This window comes from Ambystoma mexicanum, chromosome 1p, assembly GCF_040938575.1.
Source record: "Ambystoma mexicanum isolate Mex_15411 chromosome 1p, UKY_AmexF1_1, whole genome shotgun sequence".
In the NCBI taxonomy this organism is placed as follows: domain Eukaryota; kingdom Metazoa; phylum Chordata; class Amphibia; order Caudata; family Ambystomatidae; genus Ambystoma; species Ambystoma mexicanum.
The window spans coordinates 1,040,621,644-1,040,643,361 of record NC_090921.1 but is presented as its reverse complement, the minus strand read 5'-3'; the positions used below and the strand labels follow the sequence as shown (position 1 = coordinate 1,040,643,361).

At 46.4% G+C, this 21,718-nt stretch overlaps 1 protein-coding gene across 1 annotated transcript in view; it reads left to right on the top strand.

Annotated features, from left to right (window-relative positions):
* Positions 1 to 21,718, top strand: part of LDHD (lactate dehydrogenase D) — a 320,897-nt gene that overhangs the window by 232,047 nt on the left and 67,132 nt on the right. Inside the window, exon 9 of the mRNA XM_069604235.1 lies at positions 21,468 to 21,558. Coding sequence (XP_069460336.1) covers positions 21,468 to 21,558 — 91 coding nt within the window. The remainder of the gene's footprint in view (positions 1 to 21,467; positions 21,559 to 21,718) is intronic.

Below are 21,718 nucleotides of genomic sequence, written 5' to 3'. Positions count from 1 at the left end.
GCCTCCTTCTCCCTCACCTCTCTCCGCTGAGACCTCTGTCGGGTCGCGCATGCGAGGAGGCACGGGCACCTACTTGCCGAGCCAGTAACAAAGCTGTCCCTCTTCCAGCACTACGCTCACGGCTCTTGGGCGGTGCTGTTAGTTAACTTTTCTTGTCTCCAGGTAGGGTGATACGAGCCCTGGCTGCCACTCGGCTATCACTTCCACGTATTGGGAGAGTCGCGGCCGCCATCTTGGAAGTGCTCCCACTTCCTCGAGCGATACTGGTTCCTGGCTGTTGGGCTGCCTCCACATTGTTACAAACTCCACATCTGCAGCCTCTCATTCACCCTCGTCTGCCACATACAATCCTTCCTTCTCCGACCCAGGGTTGCAGAATAGATGCGTTATATTATGCTTCAAAGATGGGCCTCATGCAGAGGCTATTAGTAACGCATCCGCATCCTCAGCGCTGCTAGCAACACCACCCGGAACTCTGCAACATTTTTGGTTTGTAAACTAAGCTCAGTCACAAAGAACCATTTACCGATGTTTATATAAAGTGTACCTACCAGTCCACGGTTCGGCATTATTCTGCTCATGCTAATACTGCACTTATGTGGTAGACTGTGCACCACCTCGACCACACTGCATGCTCTTGCTATTACTGTACCTATATTGCAGACTGTGCACTATACCTACACTATACTACTTGATCTTGCTAGTATTGTACCTATATTATACTGTGGACTGTGCATTATACCTGTAACATACTGCCTGACCTACCACTGTGGTCACACTGCAAAGCCTAGTTATGACTGGTCCTATGACTAGGACCTCCACCTATACTGTCTGCATCCTTACAATAACATCCGTCCTTGCCCGAACCACTATGGCATCTACCTGTAACAGGACGCCCAATCTACCATCCATAAGAAAACCACTACCCCTATCTAACCTAATTAAACCCTTCCTTCCGCCTCTCACTCAAAACTAAAGGCTTCGGAAGCAACTACATACAAATACTAGTTGAACCCCAACAGAACCTGCGCTCTGCCATCAAGCCTAAACCTAACCATCCATGCTCCACCAAATGGAGAAACCATAGACTAGGTTCCTGATTGACTAAGCCGCGAACCACCTACCCAAATGCGCATACCCAAACACTGGCCAAACAGCTATCACATAACCCACCTAAAATTGAACCTACCTTCAACCCTAAATCACTGACCAGCATACCTAGATCACCTCAGGCCTCAGTCCTTACCAGTAAAGGCATGTCTAATAATATAACTAAGGAAACTCATAACATCAAGGGAGCCCTTATCAATGCTAGGTCCCTTGTTGCCCACGCCACAGAAATTGCCCATATCATCTCATGTAACCAACTAGTCTTCCTAGTTGTCACAAAGACATGGCTCCACAAAGTAGCTGGACCTGCTTTGTCTCTAGCAGTCCACGTCAATTTCACTATCCTCAGAAGAGACCGGGAAACCTCTAAAGGAGGCGGCCTGGCAATCAAACTTAAATATCAAAGAGATAGAACCCATGACATTCCCGTCAGCTGAGTTACTCTCAGTCAAATTGGGGATATCCCCGTCCATCACAATTCATGCGATCTCCAGACCCCCTGGCCCACTAGGAACATTTGAAGAAGATACAACATCTCTACTAAACACCAATGTTAAACCTGGCACCCAAATCCTTTTACTCTTTGACTTCAACTTGGGCCTTAATGGCCCCAAAGACCCTAATGCCACCATCTTAGTAAACACCATTGCTGAAGATGGCCTTACTCTCAGAAACACTGGACCTACTCATTCCAAAGGTCATACCCTGGACTGAGTTGCAGATATTAATTGTACCTCATGTATCACAGCCACTGAACCCTGCGTATGGACCGACCACTACCTAATTCTACCCACCATTCAAGACATCCCCCAAATCAATGTAACTAAACCTACGGCTCCTCCAACCCTAACCAGATGTAAAAAGAACATAACTGCCACTAACCTCCTACCATTGATCCACCCTATGATATGATATGGCATTTGTAACGCGCCTATACACAAGTGTTTCAAGGCGCGACGAGGCAGGGAGGGGGGAACAAGGGGAGGCAGACAACGATCCTACTAGGCCATGTGTCATTCAGATCGCGCAAGTGCATGGGTAGGGGGGGGACGGGAAAAGTGCAAGGGGGAAAGGGAGAGGGGAAAGTGCAGTACAGGGTTAGTAATGAACAAGATAAATAATAAGGGCCAGCTGGTGGCAAGTGCAAGATAAGTGCAGACAAGTGCTGGGAAGGGGGGCTGTAGGGATACAGAGACAGTCCCGCAGTGCAGGGGTTGCTATGGAAGGCAGTGCAGGGGAGAGTGGCTGGGCCAAGGACCGAGATTGGTGAGTGGCCCAGTTGCTGATTCAGTACAGTTTCAGTGATTTAGCAGGGGAGAGGGAGAGAGAAAGCAGAAGCAAAGAGGAAGGTTTTGAGGTGCTTCCGGAACCGGATATGGTTCTCCTCAAGTTTCAGGGAGGCAGGAAGGCTGTTACAGAGGGAGGCCCCTGCTGCGGAGAGAGATCTCCCCCCAACTCGTTGCTTGGAGAAGCGGCTGACCCTGAGGGAGTTGGAGGCGGAAGAGCGAAGTGCTCGAGAAGGAAAATATTTAGGAAGGGAGAGTTGAAGGTAATTTGGCCCCAGGCCCCAGAAGGCCTTGTGGACAATGCAGAGGGTTTTGAACTTAATCCTCGCAGCCACAGGGAGCCAGTGTAGCGATTTCAGTCCTGGAGAGATACGGTCCCTGGGCTTGAGGCCAAGGACAAGTCTCGCAGTCCTGTTCTGGATGAGTTGCAGAGGGCGGAGAGTAGAGGCAGGCAGATTTAGATAGAGGCTGTTACAGTAGTCCAGCTTCGAGAGAACCAGGGCTCTGGAGACAGTGAGCTCCTGGGGGAAGGAGAGGAAAGGAAGGATACCTCTGAGGAGGTACAGCTGGTAGTGTGACTTCTTAGAAACGTCAGAAATGTGACGAGAGAAGGAGAGTGTGGAGTCGAAGATGACCCCGAGGTTTTTTGCCTTGCAGATAGGAGCAGGAAGAGGGCCAAGAGAGGCCGGCCAGAGAGCTGCAGGGAAGGAGGGAGTGGGTGTGCCGATGAGTAGAATCTCGGTCTTACTGGCATTAAGGCAGATGTCGTTGGCGGCACACCATTCCTGGATAGCAGAAAGACAGTCAGAGATGAGGGAAGGAGAAGAGGAGGCCGAGGGTAGCCTGAAAATGAGCTGGGTATCATCCGCATAGCACTGAAAGTTGGGGCAGAGAGCAGCGATGCGGTGGGCGAGAAGTGCCAGATACTGGTTGAACAGCCAGGGAGAGAGGTTCGAACCCTGGGGGACACCACAGGTAGAGAAAAAGATGTCAGACAGGAAAGACCCCAGTTGGACCTGGGAGGGTCGATTTGAGAGGAAAGAGGTCAGCCAAGCCAGAGCCTGACCAGTGATACCCAGGTTATCACGGAGACGGTTGAGCAGGATGGTATGGTTGACAGTATCAAAGGCAGAAGAGAGATCAAGCAAAATGAGAACACATGGAATGTTAGAGTCAAGGTTCGAGAGCAGGTCCTCACGGATGTTCAGGAGAGCAGTTTCCGTGCTTCTGGCAGCTCTGAAGCCAGACTGATGGTCATGAAGGCTACCAACAGATTCAGCATGGAGATTAAGCTCGGAGATGGCAAGTTTCTCCAGGAGCTTGCCCAGGAAAGGAGTGATAGAGATAGGGCGATAGTTAGCTGGGCAGGACGGGTCGGAAGAGGGTTTCTTAAGAATAGGGTGCACAAGGGAGTGCTTGAGAGGGGATGGGAAGACTCCAGAGGCGAAGGAGTGATTGCAGAAGTCAGCAAGGGCAGGAGCCAAGGAGTCGATGTGGTCCTTAATAGTTTTGGAGGAGCAAGGGTGGACCTGTGTTGACGAGACTTTCATAGATTGGACTTGTCTCGAAACCTCATCAGCAGAAAAAAGGGTAAAGGCAGAGAAGGAGAGAGGAGGGGTGGCTGCAGAAGGGCCAGAGGATGGGCAGGGAAACCTCATCAGCAGAAAAAAGGGTAAAGGCAGAGAAGGAGAGAGGAGGGGTGGCTGCAGAAGGGCCAGAGGATGGGCAGGGAATAGAGGGGGGGAGGTGATGGGAGGAGAGTGAGGACAAGATGTCCTGAGTTTTTTAAATGAAGTGAGAGGCCAGTGCCGTACAGAGGGCCTGGGAGGGGACAGGAGAGGTAGAGACTGCAGCAGGTTTGGCCAGCTCCTTGCAGATTTTAAAGAGTTCAGCCAAATTGTTAGATGCCGCAGTGATGCGGGCTTGGATAAGGGCTCTCTTCTTGGTGTGAACGGAGAGCCGGTATTGCCTTTGGAGCAGGCGACAGGCCAGTTTGTCAGAGGATGAACATGAAGCGCGCCATTTCCTCTCTGCCACCCTGCACAAGCGTTTAAGGGTGACGAGATCCGAGTCATACCAGGAGTTACATTTGGCTTTGGGCTTCAGGCGGATTCTCATAACAGGGGCAAGGATATCAAGAGGATCAGATATAGCAGAGTAGAGAGTGGAGAGGGCTGTGTCAGGGTGGGAGTCAGCCGAGGGGGGAAGAGGGGGCGAGAAGGTGGCAGCGAAAGCCTCAACTGACACACGCTTCATGGGTCGGATGACCGAGAAGGAAGATGGCAGTGATGAGGGTGGCTTTGCCTGAGGGGTAGGGAGAGTGAGGTGAGAGGAGAGGAGAAAGTGATCACTCCAGGAGAGAGGGGTGGAGAGAGGGACAGAGAGGGGAAGGTCAGAAGAGATCAGGGCATCAAGAGTGTGCCCAGCAGAATGGGTTGGCCCAGACGGGAGAATAGAGAGTGAGAGAGAGTCGCAGAGGTCGCAAAAGAGTCCAGAGGGGGGACAGGAGGCATCCAGGTGGATTTTGAAGTCTCCAAGAAAGAGGAGTTCAGTGGTTGAGGACAGGAGTGAGGAGGAGAGGTCCGCCCACTCGGCGAGGAAGGAGGACATTTGACCAGGTGGCCGATAGATAGTAGCCACGGTAAGGGAATGGCAGACAAGCCATTCAAAAGAGGAGTAGGTCTGCGTGGGAATAGCAGTGGCAAGAATCCACTTGGGGAATCCACTCAGGGAAGATAAGGGCCACACCCCCCCAGCACGGTTGGGCCTGGGCACGGAGAGGATCTTGTAGCCGTCGGGTAGGAGTGTGTCAAAGCTGGTGACAGAGCTGGCCGTGAACCATGTCTCAGTGAGACCGAGTACGTCAAGGTCCAGTTCCTCAAGAAAGCGGCAGATATCAGAAGAATGTTTGACAGCAGAGTGAGAGTCAAGAGTGGCAATGTGGAGAAGGTTGCCATCTTTGAAGGACTTCCAGGGAGGGGTACAGATCAGAGGTACGCCCTGCAGAGGAGAAGAAGGAGCACGGGAGGGGGAAGGGAAGGAGGGTAGAGGCAAGATAGCCGAGGACAGAGGAGGGGGGACAGCAGGCGAGGAAAGGAAGTTGATGAGGCGCGGGAAGCGTCTATCAAAGAGGTGAAGATTGGCCTGAGGGCCTTGGACCAAGACGGTCCCATTAGCGTAGACATTAATGATGGCCTTAGAGGAGTGGAAGGAGGCCAAGAGGACATCCCAGCGGGTGCCACCATTAATGGGATAAGAGGAGAAAGGAGAGAGCACAGAGACCATATGAAGGGTCCATAGGTCAGGTGAAGGCACGAAAAAGAGGATGTGAGTGAGAGTTTCCTTAGAGGAGGCACTGGTGAAGGTGTCAGCGATAGGGAGGCCTGGGTTGGAGACCGGGATGTCCTTTTTAAACTTTTTCCTACCAGATTTAGTGAGGATAGCAGGATAGTCAACGGAGAAGCAGTTAGAAAAGATAGGCGAGATAGAGAGCACCATGGAATAGGAGGGAGTGGGGGGAAAGGGTAGGACAAGTACGAGCGGGCAGAAAGAGAGCAGCAAGCCCTAGTTTACCACAAATTCAGAACACAGTTAACACAGTAATGCATATCAGGTACCCAGTGGAGAAGCCACCTAAGTTTGAAAATCCTGCGAGGGGAGAAAAACCCTAGTTTACCACAGATTCGGACCATCACCAACACTACCCATCGCCCAAGCGACCCTACATAACTGGTTGATCTGTACAATAACACCATCAACTCAGCTATAGACACTATCGCTCCACTGAAATTGAGTGAAGAAAAACCTTTGGCTCACCTCAATACGTGGTTCACCGCTAGCCTAAAAACCCTGCGCAAAGAAAAAAGACAGGCTAAGAACAGCTGTAAAAAGAACCCATCGACTCAGAATAAAAATCTTCTCGCCTCCCTTGCCGACAGATACAAAAAAGAAATCATACTAACTAAAAAAGAGACATTCAATGAAAGAATCAAAAAAGCCAACTCTAGTTCTAGGGTAATCTTCTCTATACTCAGGGAATTAGAATCCCCAATTGCGCTTATCGACTCCTGAACTAAAGATAAAATGTAATGAATGAATATACAAAACGCCCTTTGTAACAAAATTGCTATGCTCCAAAACACGACCCTTCACAAGATTCCTCTTGCCACTCAAGAAGCCATCCTGCAAGAACTTGCTAACAACCAAATTAAACCACGTAACCAATTTAAGTTTAGGTCAATATCAACTTTTGAGACTGAAACCATCATCACCTCACTCAAACCTTCCCGGTGTCTTGGTGATACCTGTCCAGCACCTATCATTTAAGAAGTGGCTAAGGACCTAGCTCCTTTCGTCAACACCTTCATCAATTCGTCCTTTAAATCCTGCTCCGTCCCCACCAACCTCAAGGATGCTTGGGTACTACCCCTCCTAAATATAAACCTAACTTGGATCCCAGCATCCCGACCAACTACAGGCCTATTACGACAGTACCGTTCCTCCTTAAAATTTTAGATAGAGCCGCCTACCTCCAGATTCAATCCTATCTGGAGCTCAATAACCTTTTAGGCACCCGACAATCCGGCTTCAGGCCCAGACACAGAACCGAGACTGCCCTCGATCTCAAAAACCAATTGGATGACCGAAAAGACAAAGGTGAAATATACATTCTCCTTCTCCTAGATCTATCTGCCGCTTTTGATTTGGTTGACCATAAACTGTTATGTAATTACCTCCAATCAGCTGCCAACTTATCCAAAGAAGCTACTGCTTGGATAAACTCTTTCTTAGACAACAGAACTATAAGAGTCTTTTCGCCCTCCTCATCAGCCGACCCTGTACCGATCACCTGCAGTGTACCACAGGGATCATGTGTCTCCCCCACTTTGTATAATATATTTACAAAGACGCTCTTTGTTATACTGGATAGTCTGGGTGTCTCATATACTAATTATGCCGACGACACCCAGATCCTTATCGCTATCCAGGTAGACTACGAGAATGATGTAGCTCTTATAAACAAAATGTATGAAATCATACAAACTTGGATGGCCACTCACAGCCTATGTCTTAATGACAAAAAGACCTAACTCCTTTTCATTGGGTCCACCACTAGCTTGAACAAACTCCCTCACCTCTACAAATCTATAACTATTGATAACATTAAGATTAAGTCGCCAAAGAAGTAAAAATCCTAGGTTTCTACTTAGACTCCGCCCTCAACCTTAACAAATAAACGCCACAGCCTCTGCAACCAGCTACACGTGCAAATTAATTTACACATGTAAACCATTTCTGACCACCAAAGCTGTACCACGATTGCACAGGCACTGATTCTATCCAAATTGGATTACTGTAATGCACTCTACTTAGGTACCAGTAAATACAATACCAACAAACTCCAAACCCTCCAAAACAATGCCTTGAGAACTACTCTAGGCATCCCCAAAGGTCAGCAGATTTCTGACCAAAGACGATCTACTAATTGGCTATCTATTAAAGAATGAATTAAGCTAAAAACACTAAATCTGACATATAAATGCCTCAACAACAAAGCACCTATATACCTGACGGAGAGATTCATTAAACATACTTCTGAACGTCCTATTAAAAAGGCACACTACAATAGTATCAGAATCCCTAACTTTAAACTTATAAAGACGGGAAGCTCTAGCTGTCCAGTATTGGTAGCACAACTTTGGAATTCCATACCGGATACCCTAAGAGCTTCATCTTCCCCTCACTCATTCAAATCCAGCGTCAAATGATGGCTGCACTCCTGTGACGTATGACACCTTCCTCCATGACCTGTATGAATGTATATTACTGTACCTACTCTATATATTCATACCTTGTTGTAAAATTGTAAATTATATCTGTATTCCCTTTTTCATGTATATTACTTCATTTTGTATATTATTCTTATCCTACATCTTTTACTTCTCTGTACTGTAACCAAATTCTTGTAAGCGCCCAGATGCCTGACGGCCCGGTGCGCTCTATAAATAAACAATACAATACAAATGCAAACACGATCTTACAGCTTATGTAATCACTCCCACCAGTAAGCACCCCACACAATACCAACAGTCTGTCTCTCCTATAGGCCAATTAGCAATTAGCAAAAAATAGTACTATTTCTTTTGCATTGTTTGGGATAGCTGTGGGATCATCCCAGGAGGCGCTCAAGCCAAGTTCCAGCAGCCATTTTTTAACATGTGCGATCCAAGGGATGGATTAACCACCCCCCCATGGACTTCACTGACTTGAGTGCTTCCCTGTATCTCACAAGCTCTGTGTATCGCCATACCATCAGCCAATAAACAACTGCCCGCCTTCCAGCCTCGTCGCCAAAAGGAATCATATCACATTCTAAACAGACTGCTGCTGTGGGCGTTCTCTGCCAGAGTGACAATGTGTTTTTAAGAAACCTATTTTCTGTTAGTCAGGGTCATATTGTTCACATACCCCCATAGCTCAGCACCATAGATGGTGGCAGGTTTGGCCTGCGCCCGATAGGCCAAAATTGCAGGCTTAAGTGGTCCCTCACCATGTTGAAAATAAAAACTTTCTAACGTCACCACTGGTTCTTTTCAGGTTAGATTTGGCCTTCAAAAGTTGCTTTGACCAGCTAGCGTTGCTTGAAAAATCTTATTCCCAAATAGTCGTATCAGGAGACTTGCTCGAACTCAGACTCTCCCACAATAATATGCAAAGGCGTGGGTTGGAAATTCCCATGGCTAAATACAACAGCCTTTGTTTTACTTGGATAGACCCAAGTCATCACACTTTGCAGCAAAACTGGTCAAGGCCAAACACTGCGCTATAGGGGTCATTGATAGGAGCACAGCATCGTCAGCGAAAAAGAGAGCAGGTATTTTATCTGCACTCAATCGCGGTAGGTCTCAGCCAATATCAAACAAATCCTTGATAAGAGGTTAATATAAATACAAAACAAGAGGTTGCCAGGACATATCCCTTGCAAACGCATCTCGCCACCGTTATTGGCTCTGTAACATCCCCTGTCAAACTCCATCGAAAAACTGCAGTGATGTTGCTGTAAAAGAGCTGAATCGGATTTAATATGGATTCAGGCATGTTCATTGCCCGAAGGACCCCCCATTGCTTCCGTCTCGATACACTGTCGAACGCGAACTTTAAAGTCCACAAACACAGCATACAGCTTGACCTTTTTTACTAATGTAGAATACTGAATAAGTAGGAGAAGCCTAAAACTTTGGTTGATTGTACTTAACACAACTTGAAATCCTGGGTGCAGATGATGCAGTGGACTCGCACCCTCCAGCCAGGCTGACAGGCACTTAAAAAAAAAAAACATTAGCAAACACCTTTCTAACTGCATCCAGAAGTGAGAGAGGGCGATAATTGGAAGGTATAGCCCTAACCCCCTTCTTGAAGACTGGCACAATCACGGTCTTAGTCCATGATTCGGGAACAGCACAGGTAGCCAGAGCAGCATTTCTTGTTTCTTTGTATGCCCCTTTGCGTTCCCTTCAATCTCAATCTCCCTTTTTGTTAACTATTCCTAGGCCACCATGCACCCAATCTGGCTTTCTCTCGCTCTTAGCCCCCAAGCTCTGGAACTCGCTTGCTCTCCACATCTGGTCTATCGCCACCTATTCTCTTTTTCGCACGCCACTCAAAACCCATTTACTTGACAATATGTCTTCGTTTTTCTCACTTTTGGTTTTCATGCTTACTACATGATTATTACTCATTTGAATTTGTACTGACTCTTTTTATTCTGTGCTTTGGCCAAAGCTCCTAATAAAGTAATAAATACAAATCCAACATGCTTCTTGGAAGGATCTGTATAGCCCCTCCTCCCTTACTTTAATTCTGTCCCGCAAGAACGTTTTGAATACCTATGAGCAGCCTCCGGAAAAGGGTAAGCACCACCCAACATGACCCTAGGGCAGAGGCTCATCGTGAGGTTCCTCTTGATAGTCTGGATCTTGGCCCACAATGTAAGAAGCAGTTTGTTCCACTGTTTGTAGCCCATATTACATGTTTCTATGACTAGTTGTATGTTATCCTGTAGAATACCTTGGTGTCCAATGTTATCTTGATTGCAAGGTAAGTGAGGCCCTTGACCGCCCACTTGAAGCATAGGTCCCCAAACAACGCCCCATTGTAAGAAGACTTTCTTTTAAGATTAAATTGGTAGACCTTGTTGTGCGCCTTCAAGTCTTGATTGTCTTTTAGTAGTAGTGTGGTGGCTCTAGACATCTCTTTAAACAATGGCGTAACATTTAACCATAAATGTAGCATAACTGGATACTTTAAAGTATTTAAAACTTCCAGTCCTATGGTCCAGACTGGACAAGCCCATCGTTAAAGGACCTGAGAGCTGTGCTGCCCATGCAAAGAATCAAGAGCTGCCCAGTCTGAGCTGCATGTGTGGTGCAGCTCGAATCGGACAACCTGGCCTTGGCCCGCCAGTCAGGCCCTGCAGAGAAGTCCTCCTTGGCCGTGTATGCCAGGCGGCCGGGGAGGTGAAGGAGCAGTGAAGTTCACGCTGCCCTGGGGTGCAGCAGTAAAAGAAAGTGCCGGGCAGCCTGGGTAAAGCGAGAGGCCAGTGAGGTTCTGGGCTGCCCTGTCGACAGCCTGGGTGAAGAAAAGTCCTGGGCTGCCACGGCAGAGCAGTTTGGGTGAAGATCAGCAGCTCACACCCTGCATCCCTCAGACGCTGAGAGGAGATGGGGCAGGGCTGTGAGTGTGCTGCATCGGTCAATAAAGGTGGCAGCCCCATAGAAACAGGGATGCTGCCTAGAGCAAAGATGGTGCCAGGGCGTAGCAGTTGATAACGGCACTGTTCTTTATAGCAATGGGGATGTTGCCTGAAGCTAAAATGGCACTGTGTTCTTAGGCGGCACCCCATGGTGTGGGGACGACCAAAAGAAAGAGTGGGCGCGGGATACAGCAGTGACATCGGGCAACCTCTCAGGCCATGGCACCTGCCAAAGAGCACTTGGTGTGCCACGGAACCGGGCATGGGGTCCGCCTGTGAAGAAGAGATTTGGGAGTGCGAGGCAATCGCAGTGAGGTATGGTGCCACAACGTGATGGAGGAGGCATTGCAGGATGATCAGACGGTGGGGAACAGCCGGCTGGCAGATCACCAGACAGCACCATAAAAGTACTGAAAAGGGGGTGGCTGACTGCAGCAGTCACCCCTGTGTAAAATAATGCATTATATATTAGTTATCTCATTGTTTGCTGTATGTATTTGTATAGATGTATTTTTAAGTGCACGTTTATAGTTGTAATAATGTTTAGTGTATAGTTGTAGTTAGTGGGTGGGAATGTTAAGTAGGGGGATTTGTTAAGTAGGGAAATGTTTATTGTGTTAAGTAGCTAAGGAGGTGGAAAGAATAGAGGGCGTTAGGACCCTGGCATGAGGCAGGTAAGGAAAGTGGCAGCCTGCCAGAGGAGTCCTATTGGGTCTCTTCAGTAAGTGGTACCAGATGTAGGTTAGAGGTATGTTCCATCTGATGAACAGACAGTCTCACCCTGTGACTCCTACTAAGGAACGGTGTGCTAACGGGGCAGATTCCTTTAGAAAGAACTATTGCAAGGACGAATTTAGGTGTGAATAGTTAAGAAGGGTAGGAATGTGTAATAATGCAAGTGTAACTGTTTTTATAAGTAATGAAGGGTCCCTGGTGGGATCCCTAAAAATTCCACCTTGGTGTCTGTGTCTGTCTATTGAAAGCGCAAGGTAAGAACTCAGGGCATAGCCCATCTCCTGTTTAACATTGACTTTATTTTTCAGGTGCACCGCCGCCTCCCTATCCACCTGGCCTAGTAGGTTGGGTTGGTGGGTCCTCATGGTGACCGTCCCTGGACTGGGGCAGGGAAACAGGGGCTACAGTCACTACATATTTGCCTGTGTGTTTTTAGTGTTACATGTCTTGGTATTCCTGCAGCCATATGTATGTGTCGCGTGCAGTATTTGATGATACAATTTAGCAAAATCGGCACAGTTTTTATTCCGCTTGGAGGTTTTTGGGGTGAGGACTTTTGCGTGTGTTTTCTGTGCATTCCGTCTCTTTTTCATCAGACTTCTTCATTGTGTCCCATAATTAGCTCATTATTTCTTTCTTCCAATGCCTCTTATTTATTATCAGAATTTTAACATTTGGGCCCCGGATGATTTGCTACATATTGTAAGGGAGGCGTGGTATCAAACAGTAAGACAGACACAAGTGATCACAGTTCAAGGGTGTTTATTGAACTTAAATTGGTTTTGACAAAAAAAACAATCTAATCCTAAATCTAAAGATGGGAGCAAGCTACGACCATCAAATAATAACGCAGTCCTAGTAGAGTCTGTCAAAATAAAAGGGCCTATACTAATAAACCTATTGCCAACCCTTACTTCTAAATATAAATAGTGTGGGAAACAATGTTATGCAAAAGAAAAAGTGTTCAAGAAATGATATGCCATGATATTCAAGCCGTTGGCTTCCCTTCCCCATGTTTTCAGCACGAGACAAGGCAGCACACTCAAGCTTAGCACAGTCTCTGGCTTCTCTAACACGAGGATGCATTTCGAAACTTCCATATCATGGCCTTCTGTGCCAAAGTCTCTTTGCCATTCAAAGTCACTTATTTCAGAGGGCCTGATGTAACAAAACAAACATCAAAGTTCCTTTCTTCACATATACAAATTCTCGGGTGATTTTCTGCTCACCTTGGGTCCCCCTCTGCCGGGCTCAGACCCACTTTAACACAATGTCCTCAGGACTTTCACGTATCAAATTTCTCGGGTGGTTCACTATTCATCCAGGGCTGCCCTCTGCTGGACTCAGACCCTCTTTAACACATAATCTTCAATTAATCTTCCTCTGCCGGGCTAAGACCAATTTATCAATTTTAACACAAACCTTCTTTACTGTATCAACATTGAAGACTATTGACTGTGCATGGGATTTTTGCTGGACCCGTTGCAGGACCACTTCGATTCACAATTCTTTACAACTGTTTCACTGTTTCCACTTCTTAGGTGGATACCTTACAGAGACTTTCGATTGAGCACACACGCGGTGCCGGACCACTCTGTCAAAGGTATTGTATCTTGGTTTCAAAGTTCAATCACTCATCAGCAGTTCAACTTTACTGGCGGCTGTTATGACACGCGTTTCAAACAATGTTCGTTCCAGCGCTCTCCATACAGTCTGGCTGCTTGCAACCTTGGCTTCAACACAGAACAGTCTTGTATTGGTCTCCCCAACTCACCGGATGTGTTGGTTTCACTGATGCTGCTTTGTTCTTGGAGCCACGGTCGGTAGTACGGCAGCTCGTGCTACTTCTCCCGCCTTGACGATTGATGCAGGGTGGCCCAGGTATCTCTAACACACAATGCAGGATTCTTCAACCTGGTTTCCTGGTTTTACGGTTTCTATTTTCGAGGGTTCTGAAAAGTAATGGTTCCTTGTCGAAAAGGTTGAGGTAATTTCCCTCCTTGCGATCCCCTTCTGTTTTGCCGTCTTTCTTCGCAAGTTCAGCTGCCGTTCCGAAACTGCTATTTCCTTGTGTGCTCTGCCTTGCTCAGAGGGTGCTCTCGTGCTCCGCATTTTATCCGTGTGAGGAAACTAAATGAAGTCAGGTGTGTGTGATGGTCAGTAATTGCCTGACCATTGTATTGGGACACTTCAGGTATACGGCTCCGGTGTTAGCTGGCTGTCTGTGAGAAAGTGTGTTGTAAAAGGTAAAAGGGGAGGAGTAGAGTTCCTAAATAGCCAACCTGGTAGGATGGCGGTAAAGGTGTTACAGGGAAGGGGATTCCACGTCTCACCATCCGGTGTCCCACTCCCAAGCCCCGAAGACCTCTCAGCAAGATAATCCTCCCGCACTTGTCCACCCCCAGGAACTGGATCCAAAAGCGATGGCCGTGTCCTGGCCGCCGGGATGACAGATCCCCTGCGACTAGTGGGTGACACACCTTCTGGTTTCTCCCAATGTAGAATGTCTGGCTGCAGAGAAAACACCTGCGTTGTATCAGAAGATATGTGTGAATTTTTTTTCAAATGATTAAGTGCTCCTGGAACTGTGAAACGGTTTGAGAATACAACATTTTGAAATTTGATTTTCACGGTCTGCCGGATTGACATTCTTAAAGCATTTGGACCAGAGCTCAGCATACTACGTTAATTACTTTTTTAGGGGTTTCCACATTTAAAAAAAATGTTTTTAGATTTTTACGAAAGCTAGTACTTTTGGTTTCAAATGATGCATCTTAATTGTGAGAGAAATTTCTGACCTGCTGCCACTATTTTCCTGCCTGTACTCGTCTTCCTCCCAGTCACTGCAGCAAGCAACCTTTTGGGCACATGGCCCTTTCATTCCTATGACACTGAGATCATTACTCCCTTGTCCCTTTTCCTCATCCCAGTCCTTTCTAAGTGGGGTGTTCAGTCCTGGATGTCCAAAACAAAATGTCAGAGGGAGAAAAAAAAGAAAGTTATTTGAACGAAAATAACTTTCTGTTTTGTCTCCTGCTGACATTTACGACAACCCGCTCACCCCACCCTCTTACTCACCTTCTGGTGGCACACAGCCGCCTCTGCCATCCCTCTGCGATGCTGGTTTCCTTCACGCACTTGGATTGGAGCCGGTGTAGCAGGGTCCTCTCCTTTCCTTATCCCCCGCTTTCCTTTTTATGGAAGAGGGGGACATCCCTGCAACCCCTGAAGTCCCGGAATGTTGATCAAGGGGAGTCGGGGAAACCCCTGCTTCCTTTGATCGACATTTTTGGGATTCTTTTTCTTTTTAATGCCGTATTTGGCATTTTCTTCCTTTTTGTTTTTTTTTCTCTGTATTTCATACAGATACCTTCAGTCCTCAGACACGGGACCTCATCACGAGTTGGGCGGTATTACTGCTGGATCACGGGTTTGGCGCTAAACGTTACTCTCCATTCCCCATTGGAGTCCAATGGGGGAATTTTGGGCGCAATTACCGCGTGGTAATACCAGCGGCTTTAACTGCGTCGAAAATTGGCATTTTTCCAGAGTGTTTACCCCAACTCCTGATGAGGCCCACAGAAACTCTGCTTCCCTTTAAAAAAACGTTAAAAACCTTCTTCAATCCGCAGTCAAGTGATGGCTACTATTTGCATAGGAATGTCAATTAAGACCATTAAACACCAATAACCAGTTCCTAAGCAGCATTGCAGTCCACTATGTGTCGCCATAGCAGTGTAGAAGATGGCAAAAACCAACATGACGAAAATATTTATCCCGGGAAAAAAATATACATTTATAATTGGTCTGCCCTAATTTCCATAAAGGTAAAATGCGCACCAGTGCCTCAAATAGCGGTTCACTCGAGAGCCATGAGTATGTCACTATCAGGTACCATTCGCCCTTCCGATCTAGAAGCGGTGCCATGCACCTCTGCCAAGCACACACAGCGCCCTTATTTAGAGAGGACAGATGCTTCTTTTTCCACTTAAGGGTCCATTTCTGAGGCATCCTCCTTCACTTTGTCCATCCCAATTATCATCTGTACCCCCCCCCCCCCTGCTTGCCTTAGGGGAAGACATCTCTCTCATTTGGACACAAATATCCCCAATGCCAACTAAAGAAATCACCATATTGGACTCTTCAGCACCCTGATGCTGCCTTCCTTTGGCATATTCTTTTGGTGTTCTATAAAAACATTGATTTAATGTGATTAAAAGATGCAGACTATGGATAGCAAGCGTCTTCAGAATTGCCCAGTGTTCTTGGCAAACTCCTCACATATGGCATTGAAGGTTGTATTGCTAAATAAAAATGATTCTCATAAAAAATGGTACGACGTTCATTCATCGCCAGGGTTTTCTTTCGCTTAGTTTTTTTTTGCACCGATTTGTGGCTGAAAAAACTCATTGAAAAATATGGGTGGGCGCTAAAGGGATAAAAGGGGTGGGGGTGTGGGGAATTGGTAGTCAAAAACTGGGAAATGGGGATTGGGGGAATCCCCCAAAGTAAAAAAAAAAGAAATTTGAGTTTTTTCAGCCAAATATAGACAGCAAAAACTCAGTGAAATAAACCATGGCGATGGAATGACATAGGGCCTCATTACGACCCAGGCGGAAAACCATGCTGCTAATAGCACCATGGTCCATGCCGGTAACTTACCGACTCCGCCATGGAGAAAGGAGGAATTACCACCCCATTACAAGGTTGGCGGGGCGGTCATTCCCCCTTCCTCCATGGCCCTTCCCCATTCCCATTTTTGCCCCATAGGGCTCAATGGGAATGGGGAAGGCGCTAAGTACGGTACCGCAAATTGCGGTACCGTACTTAGCACCAAGGTCCCTTTGCGGGTCCCTACTTTAACGGCTGGTGTATACCAGCCGTTAAGTTCGGGTCCCACAAAGGGACCTCGTAATCAGGCGCTAATGGGTTAACGGCGCTGCATCCTTTTACGGCGCCGTTAACCCATTAGCGCCAGGGTCGTAATGAGGCCCATAGAACTACAAAAAAAAAGCTTTTGTGTAGTCTGTGTTGCCATCTAGGAATATGGGGAGAAAAGGCCTCTCAAACAACATTCTGTGGAAATAAACATGCATGGTGTAGGTACCCGCCACAGGACGCTTTATGGTAGAAACCTAAGAAATGACACCAGAGGGAAGTGAGATAGTTGTGTATAGATGATAGTCAAAATTATTGGCGGTTCAGTATTGCTGTCACTTTTTAAGGTGATCATAGTTGTATACACTTCCAGTTGGACACTTGTGGCCTGGGGCACACAGGGCAAAGGTGATTTCACCAGGATCACATACGTTTGGTAATGTAGGGAATCCAGCTTTCCAGTTTCCAAACTATGCAGCTGCGCCTTCAGCAGTTTGACACAGATCTCAAGCATCCAATCAAATCTCATACAAATATGAATGTCATATCAAGCAAACATACAAAACCTGCCACCCAAATGTTTATGGTGCAATTAAACATGATTGGCATGTATTTATTCATGTATTAATTTTTCGCTTGTTAGGCACTTATACAGCAAGTACATACTGTTTCAAAGCGCCCACAGGGCAAAGAGAGTGAACAAGGGAGTGATACATATTGAATATACAACAGAGGCGGGGAAAGGAAAAAGGGGCAAAACTACTATGCCGTGTGAGTATTCAGAACGTGCAAGTGCAGCAAGGAAGAGGGCAGAGGGGGTAGGTGCTGGAGTCTCTGTGCTTGTGAATGAGCAACAGATGAAGTGCATGGTGTGCTAAGTGCTACACGGCCTGGAGCTGTGTTGGGTGTAAGTGCGAGCCTCCAAGGCAGAGGTAGTGCCATGGCAAGTGCTGAATAGACAGAAGCTGGGCGAGTGGGTGTGGGAGTTCAGGGGCCCCGAGGATGCATAAGGGCCAAAGACACCAATCCCATTAACTGTGAGATTAGCAGAGTAGAGAAGATGGGAAGGAGATGGTAAAGAGGAAAGTTTTGAGGATCTTCTGGAATTTAAGATAGTCCTGCTCAAGGCGCAGAAGGAGGGGGAGGCAGTTCCATAGTACGGAGCCAGCAGAGGAAAGCGACCGCCCTCCTGCTCTCTGTTTAGCAAAGCGCTTTACACACACAGAGTTTCTGCCAGAGGGACATAGATGTCTTGAGGCATAACTTTGATTTTTGAACTTGGAGACAGGGAGCAATGTATTTTTCATAGACATGTGTTGTCTTTCGGAGACCCATCTAACATGGAATCTCCCCACCTACCAAGCATTGTAGCCTATCATTTGGTTTTCTGTTCTGTGAAACAGCTGGTGCTCATCAGTGAATTTGACGATATATAAGGTTATAGAACTATGTTAAGCAAAAGAAGCATGGATCAATTTTAGAGGAGAAATTAATTCCCTGTTGTGGTTATATCCTCAAAGGTTAATGCAGTGAAATAGCTGGATTGTAACATTCAAAAAGAATCTGCGTTACTCTTTTACAAATTGGAATCTCCAAAACAAGGGACGCCTGCTGTGAATTAAGATTTGATAAATTGACACATTTAATGAAACCATGCATACTTCTAGATTTCAATACTGAGAATGTACTGATTGATTTTTGTAAGAAAAGGAGGCCCCTCATGTAGACACATGCTCCCAGGTTGCATGACTGCAGGCATCTGTTGGCACTTTCAGCTTTACCCCATGAAATGTGGCTGCCCAGTGTGATGTTCATGAGGTGAGAATTGCCTTGCATTAAACAAAACCGACAAATGAGTGGTTGGGAGCACAAATTCAGCATGTTTAGCAAAACAAAAGAAAACAAATCCTCACTTCACATAGTCTTCAAAGTGCGAGCCCTGGGACAACCACCCCCCTTGGCCCACCTATGTCTCCCCCACCCTCGACGGCCTTGAAGTTTACCAGAGTAGACCGCTTGGTTGCAAAGAAGCGAGTTTGAAAAATTAACATCCCCAAAACTAAGGCATCCTGCAACAGACCACGCCTGCCATCAGATGTATATTCACATGTTGTGGGTGCGTGAACCTTGGTTTGTGTTGTAGACGTTTACAATTGGGGAAAGGAGGCAAGCTTTAAAACTCTTAAACAAATCATCGTCAGGAGAAAAATTAGGTAATCATTCCGGTTCCATGTGTTAATATCCCCGCAAAAATATCGGCGTACAAAAATATTGCCATATTTTTGCAGCGTTATCAAGGCATGGAACCTGCAGGGGACATCGCCGCAACCCCTGCATTATTTTTAAAGGAGCGGGGGACACTTGCGCCTCCCCTGCTCCAAAAAACCCCAAAACATATCCCCCCAAAAAAGATCACCTTTGGCCGTTCCAGACGACCATATATACGGCGATATTTTCGGTGAGGATAATATGTAGTGATACCATGATTCCATGAAATACATGCAAGAGCTTGTTGTCCAGAAGGAGTAGCAAAGAGTATAAAAAGGATAAATCTTCGGGAGTCTGCTTTCCTGCAAAGAAATTCCACTTGAGAATATATCACTTAGGATAAAGTGCAGAAGTTGGTGGATATATTGGGAAAGTGCGCTGCAGTTTCATGTTCCCTTATGCTCACCTAGTTAATGAATTTCAGAGGCCAAACCCTCATGGCTCCAAAACCTGCACTCTCACACAGTATGCGTTGGTGGTAACCCTCGCACAGTTGTTCATAGCGCAGAGCTCGTTGACCACAACTACATCCAAGCGGACACATCTTTTCTGTATAGTGCTTTATTTCATTCATTAAAGATCTTGGAAATCTTGAAGGACACTGCAAAATGGGAACTTTGGAAAAAATAAAGCTAATGCAATATGTTACCTGAATGTACTGGCATTTTTACATAAACCATTGAGTGTCCAATTAATCTGGTGGATGTTCCCTATCTAGATGATCATAGTTACTGGGAGACTACAGATACTATGATGTTACTTTAGATGCCTATCCTGCCATGGCAAGTCTACTGCAAACTGGCACGTTTGTTGTCGGTAAAGCCACTAGCGACAGAGATCTGATCCAGTCTCTACTCTTTCTTTCTGGTAAGAGGGACCCTTCCTCTGCCTTTGTGTGTCATCTGTTTCGGCTGGAGTGCAACCCACACGCTCCTTGGTAGACATGGTTAGTTCTGAGGTCTGGTGCCAGGGCGTCTTCTCTAGTTTCTCAGGCTGGCTGTTTGAATAAAAACCTTCCCCTGCTTCACCATTCTTATGGCTAAAGATTTTTGGCTGACAGTTGGCTCCAGCTTTACCTGGACAAGGGGCTAAGTTCTCTGTTGAGCACCATGATGGTTTTCTCTTCGCTTGGGTCTCCCTCACCAGTCTGGCTGTTTTTGCCACTGGTATTGCCAGCATGCTTGCCTGGTCCTGCCAGTAAGCTTTCTCTCCATCATTTTTACCAGCATGTACAACTAAAGTCTAAGGCGCTGGTGTTCTCCTTTTCTCCTAATTCACTCACTCAGGTTTGTATAAATTCCCCTCTCATGAGGTTGGAGATTTGAACACTTCTGTCTATTTCCCAGGAACATGATTGGTGGATAATAGAATTTCTTTTTTTTCCGACCATTAGCATGCAGTGCCCCAGAGGTGAGAGATATGAACCCTCATGAAGTAATTCTATTGTCACCAAACCCATTTTGATGTCTGGTGCTTACCATGCATTTTATTAATTAGCTTTTGTAAATGTATCATTCCTTATTCCTGAGAGAGTGACCTTGTGTCAGTGCTTTGATCATTCAGCTACTTCTGAAGGAAAAGGGAACAAGAATGATATATGATTTGGCATTTATAACGCGCCTATACACAAGTGTTTCAAGGCGCGATGAGGCAAGGGAGCGGGAACAGAGGGAAGCGAGACAGCGATCTTACTAGGCCAGGTGGCATTGAGATGGTGCAAGTGCAGGGGACAGGGGGAGGAGGAAATGTGTGGGGGGGCATTGCAGTACATAGGATACACAGTAAAATAAATAAACATAATAAATAATAAAAAGTGCGGCCAGCTGGTGGCAAGTGCCAGGGTAAGTGCACTTTTGGATGGTAGTAGCCCTCGCACAGAAACCAGTTCTATCTAAGGGCCTGTGACAAAATGGCAGTAGTACTACCCAGTGTCCCCCTGTATTTTCCAAGGTCATTCTATAGTGCTTGCTTGTATGCTAATGTATTCAGGTCGTTAGTTGTTTTTACTCAGGGTTCATGTCTGTACTAAAATCATTCTTCATAGTTGACTTCTCTGTGCCTAGATTTCTTTTTGCGTACCCCGAAATGGTCATGTCCACACCTGGAACCATTGACACACCTTTTACCATTTCCAAATCTAGAATCATCTCTCTTACACCTTGAACTGTCATTTCTACACCTAGAAGCATTATTCCCAAACACGGAATTACTGTTTACATCCCAGAATCAGTTGGACATCTGGAATCTCTGTTCGTACTCCCAGACCTTCTATTCAAACACCCAAAAAAGTAATTTTCATGCCAATTACCTCATTTTCAATCTTTGTATCATATTTATGATGAATAACACCTCACTTCACTCTTCATTGTCATGCCTCACACAAATCATTCATCCCAAACAGAATCCTTGAATCGGATGTTTTCAATTGTTTTTTGTAGGGTTACTCGACGGATGTGTGCGTCCCTATCTCGAAGCTCCCGGAAATTGTGGTGGAAGCGAAGAAAGACCTGATTGCATCTCGGCTAACAGGTACACATGTTTGTTAATTGAACTTGTTTTTGTTCTTCCTAACCTCCTGTTACGTGTTTTTGCCCTACCACCTCCCTTTCACTATGCTTCCTTCCTGCTTGGTTCTGCTGTGTCTCTGCCAGCATGTGAAGGCTGATCTCATGTAGCTAGAACATGCGTG